The following is a 20193-nucleotide window of genomic DNA, read 5'->3' as shown; positions in this document are numbered from 1 at the left end:
GCCACAATAAAGCTGTTTTGAAAAATAAGATACTGTTTGAGATAAATGACTAGCTAAGATATATTTGGCAGTGCACCTGAGACTCAATTCTAAACCCTATTGCTTTCTGTTTATTCTTACTTGGACGCCACATCCTTTTCCATCCTTTTACAGTAATGATACCAATCCAATCGGAATCTGTCATCTCCGACACATCTTTCCAACCTCACTGACTAATCAACATTTCATTTAAAAGCCGCACACAAGCAGTTGTGTTTGTGACAGCGCCTGTGAGGGTTTTGCTCTGCCTTTGAGAAGCGAGCTCATTAGAAGTCTGTCTCTGGTCAGATGGGTTGCCAGCACAGCAGTGACCATGGCGACACATGACTACTTGGCTGCCTGGTTGTTTGTATTAGACATTGAAGCCTTTAAAACAGGGATGCTAGGCAGCGTTGCATAATGACACTGTTGAACCACACCATGTAATTTTCTCACCTCTTTCATAAGAGGTGAGACTTTTATAGCTCCTTCATAGCTAGACAGGGACATTTATATTGATGCAGTGCCATAAATCCTATTTTCCTCTTTGTTTTATATCATATTTGTAGTGTTTTCTATTCAAACACCTGTTTTCTTTTTCTGTATTACTCATAAAGGGACACCTTTTAGTTCTTTTTCTTATACAAATCAAGATTATGAGTCACAGAGCATCCTTTCAAAGAGCCTGTAAAGCTAACTGGCTATGATGTCTTCATGTTTACAGCAGCACTGGCAGGACTACACACACAACAGTAGCTTTACACCCTGGCTGACACTAGAACAAATAGCACCTAGCTATGAAACTGATATAGACTGTGCATGCGAGGGTGTTGCATTGTGTGAAAGAAAATTGTTCACAAGCTTGGTGGAAAAAGTAAATATATCAAGTTAAAACCCAATAATTCTGTGCTAAAATTAGTCTGACGCTTGTATACAATATGAATGATAAAGGAGACCACTCCATACGGCAAAAGGGGAAGAAAGAAGCTGAAAACAGTGACATGAACACTATTTTGGCAGGTGGCACCATGATGAGTCTCACTCAAATCACAGATTAATGATGTGCTTACCTCCCTCGAAAAAACTTTGGACTGTAAACGTCTTGAGCGACAACCGAGGGGAGCTGAAAGCTGAGATAGACAATAAAGTAAGGCAAATTCAAGATTATCTTGATTTGGATATTGGACATCTTACTGCTAGAATGGATACCATGGAGGGAAAACTGGATGAAGCAAAGTGCCCGGCTTTCAAATTCCAGTCTGATGTGTTTATCATTATTGTGTGCCTTCTGTTTGTTGAAGGGGAAATCCCTTTGGAGAGAGTGAATCTTTACTATCTGAGGGATTATACTGTGATCCAGTGCCGGAGACCGTTAATGTGGAGTGGATGAGGCCAAGAGGACAGGGACCAGTTGTAATCAGGGTGGAAATTTGAACCTAGCAGGATAAAGTGGCTGTGCTTCATCATAAGCAGAGTTTGAGGGATAATGAAAGATTTGGTCACGTTTTCAGTCACTCTGCAAAGTCACACACAGAGAGGCTGATCAATTTGAACTTAAGAACTCTTCTCAGGGAATTCCCCTTTGGAAAGGAGTATTTCCTGACTGTTGAGGCGTGATCAGCTGGGATGAGTGAACAGTGCCAGCCGTACTGTAGCACAAGGACCTGTTGGTCGAGGAGAGAGAATCCGGAGAACTGATCGGTAACTGTCCAACCCGTAAATGCTGACAATCTTACTGTGTCAAATGTTGACAATCTCACATAAGAGCATTGGAACATAAACATCTGGAACTGTGAATTCAGAAAAAGAAAACTACTTGACCCTAACCCTGATAATATTTCGCTTAATGAAACACATTTAAAATGCAATGAATCCATTGACTTACAGGCTTACAGCTGGTTTGTTAAACTAAACAATGTACATAAGGCAGTTAAAGGATCTGGGGGGTTGGTTTTGTAGTTAAGAACAAACTGTTTAGAGTTTTATAAAGTTAAAGTAAAGGACAAATCAGTGGAAGGGATACTGGCACTACAATTTAAGAACAGGTTCAGTTTTGTTATTTTCGCCTGCTTTTTACCTCCAGAAGGATCCACAAGATCAACTGATTCTCATTCCTTTTTTGGGTTTTTAACTGCTCAGATGCTTAGTCTGTCTGATGTGGAGGCTGTTTATCTGTGGCCCTGTTCACACCTGGCATTAGAATGCGTCTCCACATGCATCTCGAGTGACCACTTGTCATCGGATCTCACTTCCCCGCTCTGTATGCAAATAAACACGTACATCATTTCTGTTTGTAAAGACCAAATGTGGTGTGGAGGAGAGCAAAACTCGGGAGAGACTCAGAAGCCAGACATTTCTCCGTTAGAAGCAGCTGAGATGGTCACTAAAATGAGAATAGCTGGTCCACCTTAAAGGTCAGTCCACTTTAAGTGAGTCTGGTCAGATGAGGATAACCCATTGTTGCTGAGGTTGCTTAATGTGTTATTTGAGTTGTTTCAGTGTTGTTTTGACAGTGGTATTATTCCTGCACAGTGGCATGAGAGTGTTATGAAACTTATTCCTAAATCTTTGAAAAATGATCCCGAGCTACCACCCAGCTACAGTATATGTCTTATTAGCTGTGTGTGTAAACTGTATTCCACCCTGCCGACTTGTAGACCACCTTGAGAGGACAGGTTTGCTTGTGGATGAGCAAAATGGGTTTTGAAAAGTCAGAGCATGTATTGATCATATACTATATGCAGTCACTTCCATAACACTTGCAAGAATTAAGGAGAATAGGTCTACATTTAGATGTTTTATTGATTTCAAGCAGGTGTTTGACTGGATTAATAGAAAATTACTTCAATATACTTTGTTTAATTCTGGTTTCAATGGGAAGTTATATTATGCCATTAAGTCTCTTTATCAAGCACCTATTCCCTGTGTTCAGGTTAATGAATACATAACTGGATGGTTTTCACAAGTATTTATTTCCATTTATGTTAAAGATTTAGCTCTTCAAATTAAAGCCTCTAGTTTGGGAGTTAAAGTTGATGATCAGCTTGTAGGCATATTGTGATATGCGGATGACATAGTCTTACTTGAAATAACATGACAAAAATTTGGAGATAATGCTGAATATTGTCAAAGAATGGTGCTAGAAATGACTAGTGGTAAATCAAGACAAAACACAAATAGTACAAAAATCATTGGAGAGAAGTTCAGTTGTTTTTAATTTTGATTCAATAGGTCTGTCATATATTGATCAGTATAAATATCTTGGCTTGACGCTGGACGAGCACATGACATTTAAAGAAGCTGTCAGTGTTCTGGCTCAGTCAGCGGGTAGAGCACTAACATCTGTACTGAACAAAGTTAAGCAATGTGGTAATCTGGGATTCCATACTTATACACAACTCTATAAGGCCGGGGAGCAACATGCTGCAGTTTTGTTGTGAAATGTCCTTATTACCACCGTTGGACTACCAACAGAAAAAAACAAAAGGAGTAAGCTATGTTCTGCTTTTGCTCTGGAGTTTGTTTTCTGCTCCTTTGTCGAGGAAATAATGTTGTTTTAGCTGTGTGTGCTCTGGAGAGGGCGATTTGTCATTGCGGGGGTGTTTTGTTGTGAAATGAATACTGGTTGATGGAGGTAGGTAGCGGTCTTATTAGCTGGAGAGCTAATTGAGGGTGCAGGGTGTTTCTAGTCAGATAGAAGTCCTTCACATAGAAATTAGTCCATAGGCTGTTACAGACAACCAAGAAAGTCAGGGAGGGTCTCATTTTTTAAGTTAGATCACAACCCGTTCACTCATTGGCAATAAAAAATGATTAATACATGTAAATTGCTTCACAACTTTTACATATAGGACATTTTAACAAAAGACAAGGATCCCTATGTGTACAGTTACGTTCAGGAACATTACCATTAGCCCTAGAGACCAGCAGGTTTAATGTGACTCCAGAGGAGTTTGTTTGTAGTGTTGCTAGATGAAATTGAGAATGAGGTTCATTTTTTGTTTACTGTCCTGTCTATGAGGACATAAGGGATTTTACTTTTTAGTAAAATGTCCTCCATTTATGTTGATTTCTTTGGGTGATTATGAAAAACTTGTTGTGCTTCGGGAACCTTTTTTGTATCAGATTTTATTTGCCAAGCTTGGGAGAGAAAGCAGAATATTTTGTTCAAGATCAAACAGTATAATAATCTGTAATTTTGCAATGAAATGAAATATTAGGCCACTGCAATTCTACTTTTGGTGTCTTGTAAACTCGTAAGGGTTGGGCACTTTGTGTGCGTGACACAAAAATAAAAGAAAATCAATAGCTGGAGGACCACCAGAGCAGAAAAAACAGAAAATGCAAAAAAACCATGATGCAAACCTCTCTGACCTACTGGGTCGTGCTGTGTGTGTGTGTGTGTGTGTGTATGCTGTTCATTTTGCATCTCTCTCTTCGCATCGCCCAACTGCAACTGTTGTGTTTCTCTCCAGGCCACACACTAGCTGAGCAGTGGCATTTGTTGTGTGGGTGGAGCAAGACCTTTTTTTCCCTAGCTACTGTTGAGTATCGTCTAAGGGATGGAGTGCACATGAAACTGCAGCCTGAATATGATCAAATTGGGCTTTCAATTACTTACAGTTCATAATTTAAATGCCCTCTAGCCTGTGAAGTAACATTTGAGCCCTGAAGACGATATTTGGAGAAATAGTCTGGTCTTATCCTGCATTGAAGAGGCATTTCTGATTTCAATTTGAGCCCATCACTTGATTAGCAAAGCCTGATAATAGAGCTCAGTAGTACTCTCAACAGTGCTCTCACCAAGCGGGAAGCATTGATACAATCTCACAACCCTCTTGCTCGCCTGAATGGTGTGAAAATATTTTACTGTCTTAAACTCATTCTGTCCTTCTGTCTTGTCAACTTTCTACCTCACTGCCATTTCCAGCCTCCATACATTCACAAACATCCAACACACAACTGTGATCTTGTGTGACCTAGCAATTCACATCCACATCCCCCTGTCAAGTGTATGAAACCAACCTAATAACACCCCGGCCCCACCCTTCCCCTCCTTCACCTCGGAGAATATCATATGTAGACCTTTCAGCGCCTCACTAGTGAAGACAAATTGCCAGCTTGTTTGGGGGGGCCTCCAGAGAGTGATTCATATTAATGGCTAGCTGGCAGTGGAGAGCAGGCTGCATATGCAAAACTCCATTAGCAGGTTAGGCTGGAGTGTGTGACCTGGCAGTGCCACAGTGAGATGCACACACACAGGAGGGTGGGTGGCAGAGAGGAGGCTGAGGTGGCTGTGTTTAGAAAGAGTTGCAATGTGTGTGTGTGTATGTATCACTTTATCAATATATCAAGTTGATGTTTTATCAAAACATACATATTTTCCTGTTTCATTGATATTTATTGCAGAATCGATCCATCTTACACTAATTGCCTTTGCAAAGCCCTGAACCTGCTCTGACTGACAAAATTTTTCCAAACAGGTTTATATTAAATATGCAGATTTAACTTTTAGTCTCATGTTGTTCCCATATGGACAAGTCATCACCTACAATTAATCAAAAATTTAATCAAATGCACTATGTTTGATCATTACAACCTTGAGAAAAATAAGGTGTAAAAGCACGTAGATTACACCTGTTATTTCAATGCATACGATACATTTAATCAACATTTCATCTCCTCTGATACTCATATCGTTTTTCAGGATGTAGCAGAAAATGAATTGTGAACATTAATTTGGCCTCCACTCAAACCTGAAGTGTGTTCAAAGCCAACAAAATACAGATCTTAATTGAATCTCTAAGTCATTCTTACCTTCAGCTACCTTACAAACGGTGAAAGCTGGACTTAAAGAATAGATTAAATAATGGATTTAGATGAGATAAAAAGCTATCTACCCCAACTCTATGTATAATTGATATTACCGGTATATTATATGTTTTATTCGATGCGTGATTTTCTACTTGCCTGTGGTTGTTGTGAGGAACATGGTATGCCACCATTAGGTACAATTGTCACTTTATTTTAGCAGCTAACTCCACCTACGTGAAGCCTGCACAGCACGGCATGAATAATGAGTGCAGCCATTATCAGCTTTCAGAAACCCACAGTCACACTGAATGCTAGGGTGTAATTTGATTATGTATACGTGAAGACAGATCCGCACACAATTAAAACTCCCTCTCTACACTCTCTGTCTCACAGATACTTGCACGCAGATGTGGACAGACAGAACTTGGCCAGTGGCCCAGTGGCAGCCTGGTCCTCTATCCTGTTCTCTCTCTCTCTCTCTCTCTCCACGCTCAGTCCTGATCAATCCTCTTTATAGATTTCTCATTTTCATTTAACTTCCTGAATGTGCTTTCCTCCCATTTTAGGTATTACAACAAATACCTTTGGATACCTCCTCTCTTCTGCTGCCAAATCCTCCCTCTCCCTGCCTCCTCAAAAAAAACAGAAAACAAAAAAAACCCCACCAGCATCACTTGCGATTAACTTCTCCGGTAAAACTCTCCTCAGCAACAGCTAATTGGGAATATTCAGTGGAACACGTAATCTGCATTTTTGTAAATGTATGCACACAAGCAAAACACTAACCTAAGTGTGCTGTCAGAGACGATTACAGCACGATGGGAATACGTGCGTGAAATCTGCCGCAGCTGCCCAGAGCCGCTGGACGGAGGAGGCGTAGGAGCGCGAGAGATGAAGAGACGGCAAGTGAGTGAGATAAAAGGGAGAGAGAGTGAGAATCAATGGACCCAGTCACAGGTTGACCTTTGACCGTGTGCACCTGACAATGAGGACACCACTCCCTCCTGCTCTGTCCGTCTTGTCATCTCTTGCTGACATCAACATGCTGTATTGTGCTGTTTCACTTGCTCTGTCTCTGTAAGTTACATCCCTCTACTTCTTCCTTTAGTCTCTCTGGCTCTTTTTGTTGTGACATCATCATACCTAAAGCAGATATCTGTGTATTTGCTGCTGTTTAACCAGATTTATTTAATTTATTCATACAATGGTGGAAAATTATAATTGACATAGTCTTTCAGTCTATTTAGTATTATTTACTTAACAAAACCAGTAAAGTTTCAGGCTGGGAGAACTACAGAGCTGGGTGAAGCTGCAGTTCTCTGTGGGTTCATCACATACATAAGATTATTATTATTATTGTTATTTACTTACTTACAATCAGGGCTGGACAATATGGCCAAAAAATAAAATCTTTATTTTTTTAGGGAGAAACTGCAATTTGACTCTCATAACCAGAGATGATACCTTGTCAACTAACATAAACTGAGAGCACAGATCAGTGTGCAGAGTCATTTTCAGTCTGTCCTTCTCATAGATATGACCATTAAGTTCACTATGACATAGCCAGAGACAGCCTGCTGCCTGGAGAGACAACAGTCCCACAAATGTGCATGTAGTGTAATTCACAGATAACGTTCGAAGAAGGATGTAAGTTCATATCCCAGTTTGTGGGACTGTCGTGACTAAAAATGGCTGATGTAGCTAGCTACCATCTATGTTACTTTTTGACTAAAAATAAACATTTTGCGCATTTTTGCAATGTAGATATGTCAGACATCATGCAAAAACAATTAAATTAATTTGATATATCATCCAGCCTTACTTACAATATTTCTATAACATTTAATAACATATTGCTATTTTGTCAAAATAATGACTCAGTAAATGGAGACTCAGATTTTAGTAGGTGCCCACTTGTTGCTGACCAGATCCTGTGGTTGATTTGAATCACTTCTAAAGGGTCAGTTCAATAAAATAAGATTTTCTGGCTTACCTCTAGTGCCTCCAGGCTGAGGTTTTCCTTTGGTTGATTCTATTTTCCATATACATTGTTTGCAGCAAGGAGTGGAGTATGGAGTATTGAGAGTGAAAGGGACATTGCTACTGGTGAGGTCAAGTTGCTGTTGAATTTCTTTCAAAATTTCAATACACAGAGCATCACATACAAAATTACATTCACCTCTATTGTATTGAGATGGAGGCAGAAATCTCAGGGGCAGAAATCTCAAAACATGGTCAAATAAAACCAAACCCATCTGCATGGCTAGACACTACTTGAGGCATGTAAAAAAATATCTTTGGTTTTTTTTTTTGGTTTTGTTTTTTGTTATTTGGGTGAACTGACCCTTTAAGATCCACATGTATCCCTGTGATTTTTGATGGCAACGTAGACAGTTTCCAGCTTTGTAACCAAGCAATGACTGCAAATGTAGGAAATACGAGCTGAAGGAAACATGAAACAGAGAAAGTGCAAGCCAAAACCAATAAAGCTGAATTTGTGCAGTGCATTTTATACAAGAAAATATATACATACATCAGCAGTGAAGCCAGGATTAGAGACATGGCTGGTGGAACTGTGGAGGAACTATAATTATGTCTCTTGGCCACTTGGTCACCTGGTGAGAAAACGAGCCTGCCTGGTTTCAGTACAGAAAGAACAGAGAACTCCTTCATTTCCATTAAGCATAGAGTTCCTAGTGAGTAGAGAGTTCATAGTGTGAACTACACAGTGACAGCGAGACCTGTATCCATGGCGACTGAGTCATTGACTAGGCAAGCAGTAGTGCCCGGAGAGCGACTATTGTTGCCCAATCTGTAGTCGCCTTAAGAGGGAACACTGGTCCTGAGAGCTCCCTTTTCACTCTTGGCTTTCAAACACATTTACAATGATACTTCCTTCATAATGATACAAACAAAAAGTACAGATCTAGTAGCCCTCACTGATAAAGTGTGATGGCTTTGTGCTCCCTGTGTTTTGTTTCACTGCTGAATCAAATAAGAGTTAATTACAGAGCAAAGCCTCAGTCAGCACTGCAGCACTGGCAGCTCTGAGGCGTTGGATGCATGTTGCACAGTGAGAGGAGCCTACAGAGGACCAGATGACACCATATTGAAGGTTTTAAAAAATTAACATGCTTTGTAATCATTTACATTTCCCACAGTCAGGAAGAGGTCATAGATTGTTATCAGCTATTATCATTGTCCTCAGCAATACATTTCAATCATAAATGTTGGATCCATCAATATTTTACTTCTCTTGTTTGAGGCAATTACTTACAACTGCTTATATGCATACTTGAATCCAAATTATCCAGCATTAGTCAGAAGTTTTAGAGTAGAGAGAATAGAGTAGTAGGACCTCTGATGATTGCCCACACAGGTCGGTTTGATTGTTACGCAAATCAACATTGAAAACTACAGCTGAACTGCCCCGTATTGGAAATTGTCAGACATGTAGCACTTGTTTCCTTTTCCTTCTGAAAAATGATTATAACATGAAGAAGCTACCTGTTGAACCATCCAGCTTGTCCAAACATTATCTTACTCATCATTCCACGTTACTGTGGAATAACACATGCATTCTTCACAAAAATAAATCCCTGTTTTATAAAGAATGGATGGACAGAAATGTTTGGTCAGTACTGGATCTGTTGAATATAAATGGAAATTTATTTGTATACAAAGATTTTTGTGTAAATTTGATTTTTCTGTCACCTAAACAGTTTTTTAACCTCAGTAATGATATCCAAAATCATTCTTACTTTTGACTAAAGTACTGATTTTACATTAACATTACGTTAATTCAATATTATATTAACAGACAGATCTGTATATTCAAGATCTCAAATTTCTAAATGTAAGACCTGTCTGATCAGATGCTGACTGGTAACTTACAGTCTATCCAAACCAATTCAATGAAGTATTTGTCTTTAAAGACTAAGCAAAAAAAAACATTTCAAATAAATCAATGCTATATATCCACCTGGTGAATTCCTTGGATGAGGATTCAGTTTTGAAAGTAATGTTTGTTCCTGTTGGAAAACAGATTCTGAATCTACGGAGCATATCTTCTTTTCTTGCTGTCATACTCTGTATGTGTAAAACTGTACAAATTAATAGACACTGACTGTACTAACCATTTAAATTGAGGACCAGTTTATCTATTTATAATTTATATAGCAATAACGATGTATTATTATTAATACTCTATATACATGTAATATTTTGATTAAATTTAAAATAGTTTACAATTTTTAAATGTTATTTTCTTACATACATGCTAAGGACCTTTAATACCATGTTTATCCTGTCTTCTTGCATTGTTCAATAAAGCAAAAACAATAAAAATAGAAAAAGGTTTTTTGTGGTTTTAATGTTGCCACACAAATGACAAGGAAAAAATTAGCAGGAAGAATGTAAGAAACAGCGAAAATAAAAGCAACATAACATACATAATCTAGGAAGAGATCAAAAATACAGTCCAATAGAAGACTACAATGTTAGCTTGCGTATTTTTCTCAGTAACATTGGCGGTAGCAGGTGCTAACAGGCTAAGCTAACATTATGTCAGTGGCGTTGCATTAGCACCAGCCTGAGAAAACTACAACTGTGGTCCCAAAAAGAAGTAAAACTACAAGTGTGGGTCCATGTAATGCTTATTAGTTCAATTTTACATTTAAAAAATCAAGTTCAAGCGACCATCTCACCATTCTCGCACAGGCTTTACTTACAGATTCCCACCCATCAGAGGAAAATGGCCACAGTGTGAATAGGATCTATTGGGCTCATAATTCTTGGGAAGTATTTGCACATCATTTCCAGTTATTAGGCCAAGTTGAATTTTTTTAGGTTATTCCAGCTCACAACAATTTGAGCTGCAGCAGAAGACAGTAATATTAAACTGGCACAAACTCAATAGGGTTCTACTCCTTCAGGGTTTGAACCCAAATTACATTGACAATATTACCTAAAATACAGCATATTTCAATTGCAATTTCTAGCAATTGGAAACTAAAATCTGAGGCGGTTCTGTGCACAATGGTGTCTTTCAGAGTATTTGTTTTAGGTTTGGGAGAGGATAACTGAGCCTTCTGAGTAAAATGCCGTGTTTGTAGCTAGTGTATTTAAACTGAGCTGAAGATAATTTAGGTTTACCGGAAAAATGTTTGTTCGTGATAAAAGGCAGAATACTAAGATGAAGTTCAGTCCTAAGGTAATGTGATCTGGACAGTGCAGAGCTAATCTAGCTGCTCTGTTTTGAACTAACTAAAGGTTTTATAATGTATCATCTTATTCTTTTTCACAGCAGAACATTTGATTTGTCATAGAAGGAAAAGCACAGAGAGCAGTGCAATATTAGTTTTCTGCCCTTTGTGAATCAGCCTTGATGCAGCCTTTGAAACCTGGAAGCTGACCTGCTGTTTGACTGAAATGTGCTGCCTCTAGCCCTGAGATGAGGCTTCACATGACACTATCAGCTTGGGGGGTTACCCAAGCTAAAAATGTATGTGTTAAGTGCATATGGCGTATATTAATGTCATGTCTTGTAAATTACCGTGACGGTCTTGATGCGACCACTGCCCCTGGTGCAGGTCCAGCCGGATCGGTTGAACAGGAGGCTGCAGACCTCCCCCTCCAGGCAGGGAGCCATCTCACACCACTGACGGCTCCTCACGATTCGCGCTGGGAGGGTGAAAGACAAGAGGGCAAAGAGGCGAATTAGACAGACACATTCACAGACCCAGAGAGAGAGACTTCAAAATGTCATCTTTTTCTGGAATAAACAACAAAACTGTCATTTTTATGCTCACCAGACAGTAAAGCATCTTCATAAGTTTATGTGCCTACAAGTCTGCAGTATTTTAATTAGGTTCTTGTTGAACTACCATGTCTGAATTGCCTGTGGTAGTAACCTTTATAGACCAGCTGGCGGTCCATAAATTACTATCCAACTAATGCTAGCTTTCACTTCAGCTGCATAGAGAGACAGAGAGACAGCTTTTTCCTTTGACATTTTGTTACAATTAATATTCCCATGAAAGTGTTTTTCTATTTAATTCAAGGTAAAATATTCTGTTTGAAAAGCAATTTGTACCATTTCACAACATAATACTGTTGGATTACTTTGTCTTGAAGCTACAACACTTTTTTTTTTTTCATAAATTAAGTTCTCAAACTTGCATTCAGTGGATAAAACACCAAATAGTTTCTCTGTGCTATCTTCAAGTGGTTTAATGCTACCTGTATTTTCACCATTAAGACCAGACAATGTTCTGTATATCACAAGAATCTTGGCCATCGCTCTGTACACCAGAAGTGAATGGAGCTACATAGCAGGAATAGCCAGAGCGCAGGTTCATTGTTGGTACGCAACAATGAACAGCCCCAGCCACCTCATCCACGGAGCTCAGAGGACTGAAGAAGAAGAAAATTATAAACATCTGTTGAGGAACAGCAGTGCTGTAATCGGGATTGACTTTGTGGAACCATGATGAAGCTGAATCAGGACCAACCATGAAACTAAACATACTAAACATCAAAGATTGTCATGTTTTTATGTTAAATTCAAAAAGTAACCATAATCTGTTACACAAAATATTGCATTGTGATAAATTAGAGAATGCCCTTTAGGAATACTTGTAAAATCACGTGTAACACTATAAATTGTTGTATATTATAAGAAGAAGATCTCAAACTTTAAATGTCAGCATGTGGTCGATGCAGATTTTTTGAAATATTTTTATTTCAGGTTCAGACATGAACCCAATATACAAATTTGTGTACATACTTAATTCCTACTCTGAAAGTTCTTAATTTGTGCTGTTAAGTTGATGCCAAGTTACTGTGGCAGTAGGAGCACACTGTAAGTAAAAAGTTGTTGTGGCTACTAAGGTAATTTAGTGAGGAACACACAGGGTGTTAGCGGCAGGCTAGCAGTTGTGTTGTGGTATTTAGGTGCCAAATACTGATTTCATTCATTCATGTTAATATTGTTATGCTACTGCATTAATTAAATGTTTTATTTTACACAACTGTGATGCGACATTGGACATTTTTTAAGTCACACTGTCCAGTTTTGGCTGCTATCAGATAGATATATGATATGTTAAGTATGAAACCCCTTAACATGTGTTAAAATGTTAACAATATTGTCAAATATTGTCTATTAATTACTGATCACATATTAGTAATTCAAGAGCATGTATTTATGGTTTATTTTTTACCATGACAGCTGTAAACCTGAAAAAATCTTGTGTAAAATTTCAAAAGTGGATTGGAGTGGAGTGGATAACATACTTGGGTTTTCTGAAAGTTATTTGTCTGCTGTAGACGTCAAGCTGTCAGAGTGAAAGCCAGTGATGCTCTCATCCTCCCTCTGCAGTCTGTCTGCATGACATTGAATTAGCATTCGCCTGTAGTCGACGCTGATAAGCACTGATTGTTCTTTACACAACGTGCTAAAGCAACACTGAAAGGTTATCAGCTCTCTGCGGACCTGGCCGGGGCCGCTGCTCCTGCCTACCCACGATCCCCAGGGGCAACACATTGTGGAACGAGGTAACATGGTCGGCAAATTGAAAGAGAGGAACTACAATTCGAAAAATGTCCACAGGAGAGCTGGGGGCGGAACGGAGAGGGAGCGGTAGAGAGGGAGAGTAAAGAGGTGTGGAAAGGGAGGCCTTGTGACATTTTGCTGTGAGGTATTCCTGGTCCAGGCCTTGTTAACAGTCTGAAATTGGTCTTTGGAGGTGTCAGACCCCGACTGCTGCTCTGCAATAAAGATCTGTCATCTTGTGGTATTTATCAAGCCAGCTGAACAGCACCCTCATGTATGTAACCCCACACACACACACACACACACACACACACACACACACACACACACACACATACACACACACAATTACCGCTCTGTAGATATAAAGCTATTCTCCCTCGGCAAATAATAGATATTGTTCACACATCAGGAGCGGAGTAGTGTTTTTTTAGTCTGCCCTCACAGTGTAGGCAGGCAGCTAGGAGACACAGCAGTGGAACCAAACAAACCAGAAACCTGTCATCTCATTGAACCGAACAAGCTTAAGAAAATATTAAAGCTTTGCAAATGGATTCTGAGACAAAACGGTCATTTTGGCTTCATCTTGAGCAGAGATTCCTCAGTGAGCGGGGCAAAATCTAACGTGACCTTCCTCCTGACAGAGCAACATGCTGTGGTGAATTTTTATTTTCACAGCCATCCGTCAGGCGTAACAAAGTGTAGATTTATCAGTCAGTCGCAGATGTAGTTTTGAGTACATTACGGGGCCAGCAAAACTCAATTTCCAGGGCACGGAATAAAAGCTGAGCTGGCAAAGCGGTGGGAGTGCTGACTAACCGTGGAGTGCATCAGCAAGCCAGCCCAGAGTCGAGGAGGTTGGCTAAAATAAATGCATTTTTCAGCTGCTGCCACACATCCAGGCACTCGATAGCTTGCCCTTGTTACTTTTTCAATGCCGTCCATGACAGCGTGACTTGATCTATGATGACTTGATGAATTTCCTGGAGCCGTAAGCCGTGGAGGGGTCGCACGGCGTTGGCTGGGATGAGAGCGTCACCGTGATAACTTCATCAACAGTGACATCATGAATAACACAAGCAGCAACAAAACAGCGTTGCTGCAGTTTGGCTTCATCTCGTCTCCATCCATCAAACCTATCTGTCCAATATGCTGGCACATGAAACTGTAGACACATTAAAAAGCTTATATGGTACAACCACCCACACACATCAACAGTATCCAGGGCAGACTTTAAGCTTCTGAGCTGAATCTGTCTGAAAATATTTGTCTGCTGTTACATTTTGTCCCCCAAGTATCTTTCAAATGCTGCTGTTTTAATAAACCTGGGTTGCTGGATCACTCAACTAGTGCAAATGGATGAGAATAGTTGTGGCTATGTTGGTATTATGGTTTTATTATGAGATATGTGTTTTGTGCCGTGTTTGAACATGATTTTGGGCCTGTTGTGTAATGCTCTGATGGTGATGGTGGCAGTGTGCAGCAGCAGCAGCAGCAGCAGAGGTGAAACAGCTGGCTGTGATGGTTGGATGAGAGTCTGTCTGTCTGTCTGTCTGTCTGTCTGTCTGGTTGTCTGTCTGTCTGGCTAGCTGACACTTGGGTGGCCCGTCCTGTTGCCATCACTGTCGGAGTCCCATCCAGGGACCGTGGACGTCGGGCCAGGCTTGTCAGCTGCCAGGGTCCCTGCTGGGGTACGGCGCTGGACCTCCCACTAGATCACACGTAAGACCATCTGCCCATGCACAGTGCCAAACCCTGCCCTGCCCAGCACAACACAGCACTGCCAGACGGGACTCAGAGCAGGACAGGAGGCACAACACTGTCTCCTAAACTAGACACACTGTTAGTCTGATGAAATTCCGCCTCTGCAGATATAAAAAATAACATCAAATTTTTACTAAAGCCACTGGCAGCTCATTTAAAATGTATTTAGTTGAGGTGTAACAAACAAAGAGAGACAGTTTCTCACAAAAGCTCAGAAGGGAAAGACACAAGAGATGGTTCTTTGCATTGAAAAGACGACATGAATTAATTTGGTGCTAAAAAAAATGGAGTCTTTTATAGTCATTTAATAATAATAGTAATACGGTTGCTTCTTTTTCAACAAGATTAGTTCACTAGCCTATAGCTGGGCCACAGAAACATGGAAACAGGTTTTTACAGGCTTTCTGGCTGATGTTAATTAAGCTTCAATCATGTATCAGTTTGTAGTGGCCAGATTTTCAGCCCTCTGTCCACTGTACAGCGCAGCCTGCTACCAGGGGCCTGATGGTCTGGCATTTCTAATTATGACAACAGACAAATCCAACATTAAACACATTTTAACTGCAGCCAGCAGCCAAGCTACAAATGACTCCATACTTCATCATAAACTGTGTGTTTTGTTGAGCAAGCTGTTGCTGGGAATTACTATGATTTTTCTGTTGCATTTTCTTGGCTTGTTTTCAAAATGACTTTGTTTTTGTTTTTTGCCGTTCTGACTGGTAGCATTTCAGTTAGGAAGGGAGATAACAGATGATTGTAGAGAATTTATCAGTATAGTGGATCGAGGTTGAATCAAGCCAGGATGTTAGCCAGATAAGGTGAAAAAAAAGTTTGGCAGCATCTTAACAATCTGAATAACACTGTAATGTCAGATCTGTGGGTTTGATTCAGTCACACAGTGATGCTAGTTTGCTCATAATGATGAAATTTTGACAAAATCTTTCATGCTCATTTTCCTGCTGACTTACAAATGTTGCTTGGAGGAAAACACACTAAAACACACTGTTGTCTGCAGTTTCACTGTCAGATATTGATTTTTACAATATTTCAAATGAATTTGTCTCTCTGCTGCAATTTTAGGCTATAAAACACTTTTACCAGGAAAAATAACTCCTTGGTCTTACTGTTGTTTACATGGACAGATAATTAGGGCTATGGTGATTAGATTTTGAGATGCCGAATGCACTGTCGGGCTGGTGGTCCATTTGAGATGTGCAAGAATCATTCCATAAATGTTCAAATAAAGACCAGTTTTTAAATAATGTCTGAGCACTAATTATTTCCAGTAGCTTCTCCTTTCTTTTTTCTTTTTTGCAATCACTGTTAAGCTGCTGTCAGTGAAACTCTACAGTTCTTTCATATCCTTCAAATAAAAAGCTAAATAATTAAAGATTTGACCCTTTGAGCTGCTGGAATGTTGAGTTTCATTCATAAAACAGTAGCTTAATAGCAATCGCAAAGAAATGGAAGTATTATGAAAAAATTAGTGAATGAAAACAGTATTTCTATTGTAGAAGAGAATCTCGGAGAAACAAAGTAGTAGTGAGTATGATGTGACTATGTTGTTAGTGCTGGGACTATAAATTATTTATCAAGACAACAGGTAAACACGGGGAAAGTGTTGAGTTTGCATCAACAGCAAATTAAAATGTGATTTATCATGTCTGCATTATAATTCTGGTTCCTTTTACTTAATCTCTTTTCAGCATCACTTTTTGCACATTTACTGTCAACAATCATTTCCATGAGTGTGAATGCAGAAGCTCGCAGCCAGTATGTACACAGTCTCCCTGCAGCCTGCAGCCTCTTATCATGGTGGCTATCAAGCTTCATGCAATTACAGTGTGATGTGGTGGCATGGCAACAACGGGCCAAGCAGAGAAAGGGAGAGGCAGAGGGAGAAAGTCAGGGAGCAGATTAGTGAGAGCAGGGAGACAAGCAAGGAAAAGCACATAATCCTCCTGTGTACAGTGTGCAGACTAAAACTACACAACAGTGACACACACAGCAGCACAAAAAGAGGGCAAAAGAAGAAAGACTTACAAAAGTTAGTTTGTTGAGAAAAAAAAAATACACTTCACTTCTTGTCACAAAGCGAGAAATTGTTCAGTGAATTACAACAAATAAGGAATAATGGGGTAAACATGTCATACTGCACCAGCGATGCAGCTGCCATCTGGGCCAATCAGCCAAAAGATCCTTAGGTAACTCACATACAACAAACTTAATGCACTGTGGGGCTTAGGTAGGCTTGTTGGTGTGTCATTATGGAAGTGTGAAAACTAGCAGGATGGCAAGGGAGATAAAAAATATTTGTTCAATTGTCTCCTTTAAGCCACCAGCAGGAAATTATTGTAAATTTGAAAATGTCCTAGAGGCTACATGAGAAGAAAGCCTTGGATTTTAGTTTATATTCATTACACGAGACAGAGAGGAGTTTTGAATGCATGAGCTTTTGCTGGTGATTATGACACTGCAGAAGAGTTTCCTCACTCTTTAGTCAGTTACACTCGCCTAAATAAGTGCACCCGCCTCTCTTCCTTCATACTGGAGGAGTGTGTGTGGGGGGTGGGGGGGGGGGGGGGGGGGGGTAATTCAAAATGGTGGAAAATCTAATATGACATAAACTGGCCCTTGAAGTAAGTTTGTAATGCAAGAATAGCTGTGCATGTGCACCCCTGCAGGGTAGGAGAGGATGTTTATTAAAGTTTTAGCTCTGACTTGTAATCCCCCCCACCACTAACATGCCAATCACTATAACTGGCAGTGGCTTGAACGCTGTGTTAAGATGTGTCATTTCTGTGAGTTTCATTAAAAATCCAGGCAGTGCCACCTGACATTTTGCATATGACGGATGAAAAAGCAGGCGAATGAACAGGCATATCCATTACTGTCCACTCATTTCATTGAGATGTTATATAAAGCTCAAGTTGGGGCTCCGGCAGAGGGCAAAATAAATGCTGTGTCCTACATCTCCACTACATACTAATACTATTAAGTATAAACTACAAACTAATCATTATAGTAAAGCCAGTACTTTGTGCTGGCATCAGTCAAACTGTGACAAAACATTGGAACACTATTGCTAATGCTATCAAAGACAAAGTAAAAATATTTATTTATTTATTTATTTTTTTAGATGTTCCTGGAACTGTCTGGACAACATCCACAATTTGTCACTTAAAACCAGTTAGGATTAGTATACAGGATGGAATTGGGACACATCATAAGTGTTAGTAAATGTAAGTGTCTTGACTGCTGTCCATGGTGCTGATTCTGCAGCTGTCTCTGGTGCACATCTAACATCTGCGCTGGCAGAGACTGATGACCTATAGGTTGTCTTGACTGATCAGCCTCATCATATTGTCTCACGTGTTAAGCTCATTATATGTAGCTCATTGATCCAGATTCTGGTTGCTAAGTCGTGACACCAAACTTTGTTCCAGCATAATGTGCCTCATTTAGGTGAACTTTAGTATGAGTTTGGTTGCCTAATGTCTGTGGCAAGCTTAATTATGTATGCTCACTCTGGCACAAGCTTTTTGTTTATGTGTATGCTCCTTCAAAAGCTAATCAAAGTAATGAAGTAGTGTGTGGTATGCTCTCTGCACTTGGGTGTTATTCAGCAACGTTACACTTACAGTATCACTGATTTCACATCCAAAACAAGATCTGACGTCATGATCAGCCTTTACTGCTAACAAAGATGGACTGTGCAGAACAGATTGTGAGGTTTTTATTGTCTCGGGCATTATCTTGCCTGTGAATCACAACTTTAGAGAAACACTTGCCAAAAAGACAGTAATATAATGTGTTCCTCCAACATTACGTTTGAAGGTTATTTTACTTCCTCTGTCTTAGGGCCCTTTTTGGGCAGAACAGAAGCTTCAAATCAGGTTAATGACCAGTGACACTTCCAGTGACCCCTGTCTTATCAGAGGTGTTTTCTTGCATTTTGCCTTTATTAGGTTACAGGGTACTGAAATACAGAAACATGGGGGCAAGAGAATACAGTTCATGTAAACATACAGTGTCAGTCAATAATTGTTCAACTTTCATTAAAGGTCAATATTCTATCGAGACACATCAAAAAGGCAGTGATCCAGTCCTGCTGCTGCTGATATGAGAGTTATATTAAACTGACCCAGAGGACAGTGAGCCTTTGCTGTGTTGAAAACTGGAATATTCCAAAGCCTCAGTGAGAGATACAAATGAATAAACATGAATAAACATTATAAATCAGTAAATGGGTTTATGTGCTTAGAAGGGCAAAGGGGCATTTATGGGAATTCACATCAAAAGCAAATGCAACTGAATATACTCTGAACTAAAGGTCAGCAAGGATATATTTTTTAATTTAATCTTTATTTAATCAGGCAGTCTCATTGAGATTAAGATCTCTTTTCTAAGAGAGACGTGAGAACAAGAAACATTCATTCATTCATTGGAACAGTGGCAGCATTAGACCCATTGCATTCTCATGCAATATGCAGAAATACCTCTGTAAAGCCTTGAGATGATGGACACCATTTCAGCTGTCAGCAGAAAGCATTTGAATGAGCCAGCGAGCAACAGGTTCCGTCTTTAATGCACTGGCTATTAATGGAGTATAGGGTGTGGTGCGGCGGGAAGCCAGTAATAATTAATTTCCTGCTGCTGTAATCATAGTTCTCTCTAAGTTAATTAGCATCTGTGGAGTGTTATGGAGAAGCATCTGCAGAGAGGGAAAGGTGGTTAAAAGCAGTGTGGGGAGTGTGACACCGGCTGTGGGACCGCATCTTATGTCAGGGTTATTAGATTAAGGCCAACATGAGTCATTGCATGATGGAACTAATGGTGCATCTGATGCATGTGATTGTGATATTGTAAAATCCAATCAGCATCGCAGATGGACTGTGTCACTCCCCTCTTCCCAGTCCTCTCATATCATCTATCACTTACTTCACTTACTTCTAGATAACACAGAGAGGGCAACCAAATATAAAACCTTATCTACAAAGTGAATAACCAGCGAACATTCTCCACTACAAGTGATCTTTATT

General features: G+C 39.8%; 1 protein-coding gene across 1 annotated transcript in view; it reads right to left on the bottom strand.

Annotated features, from left to right (window-relative positions):
• tafa5l (TAFA chemokine like family member 5, like) overlaps positions 1 to 20193 on the bottom strand; it is a 49153-nt gene that overhangs the window by 10512 nt on the left and 18448 nt on the right. Inside the window, exon 3 of the mRNA XM_042409701.1 lies at positions 11387 to 11514. Coding sequence (XP_042265635.1) covers positions 11387 to 11514 — 128 coding nt within the window. The remainder of the gene's footprint in view (positions 1 to 11386; positions 11515 to 20193) is intronic.

This window comes from Thunnus maccoyii, chromosome 4 (genome assembly GCF_910596095.1).
Source record: "Thunnus maccoyii chromosome 4, fThuMac1.1, whole genome shotgun sequence".
Taxonomy (NCBI): domain Eukaryota; kingdom Metazoa; phylum Chordata; class Actinopteri; order Scombriformes; family Scombridae; genus Thunnus; species Thunnus maccoyii.
This window is presented reverse-complemented; position numbering and strand designations above follow the sequence as displayed.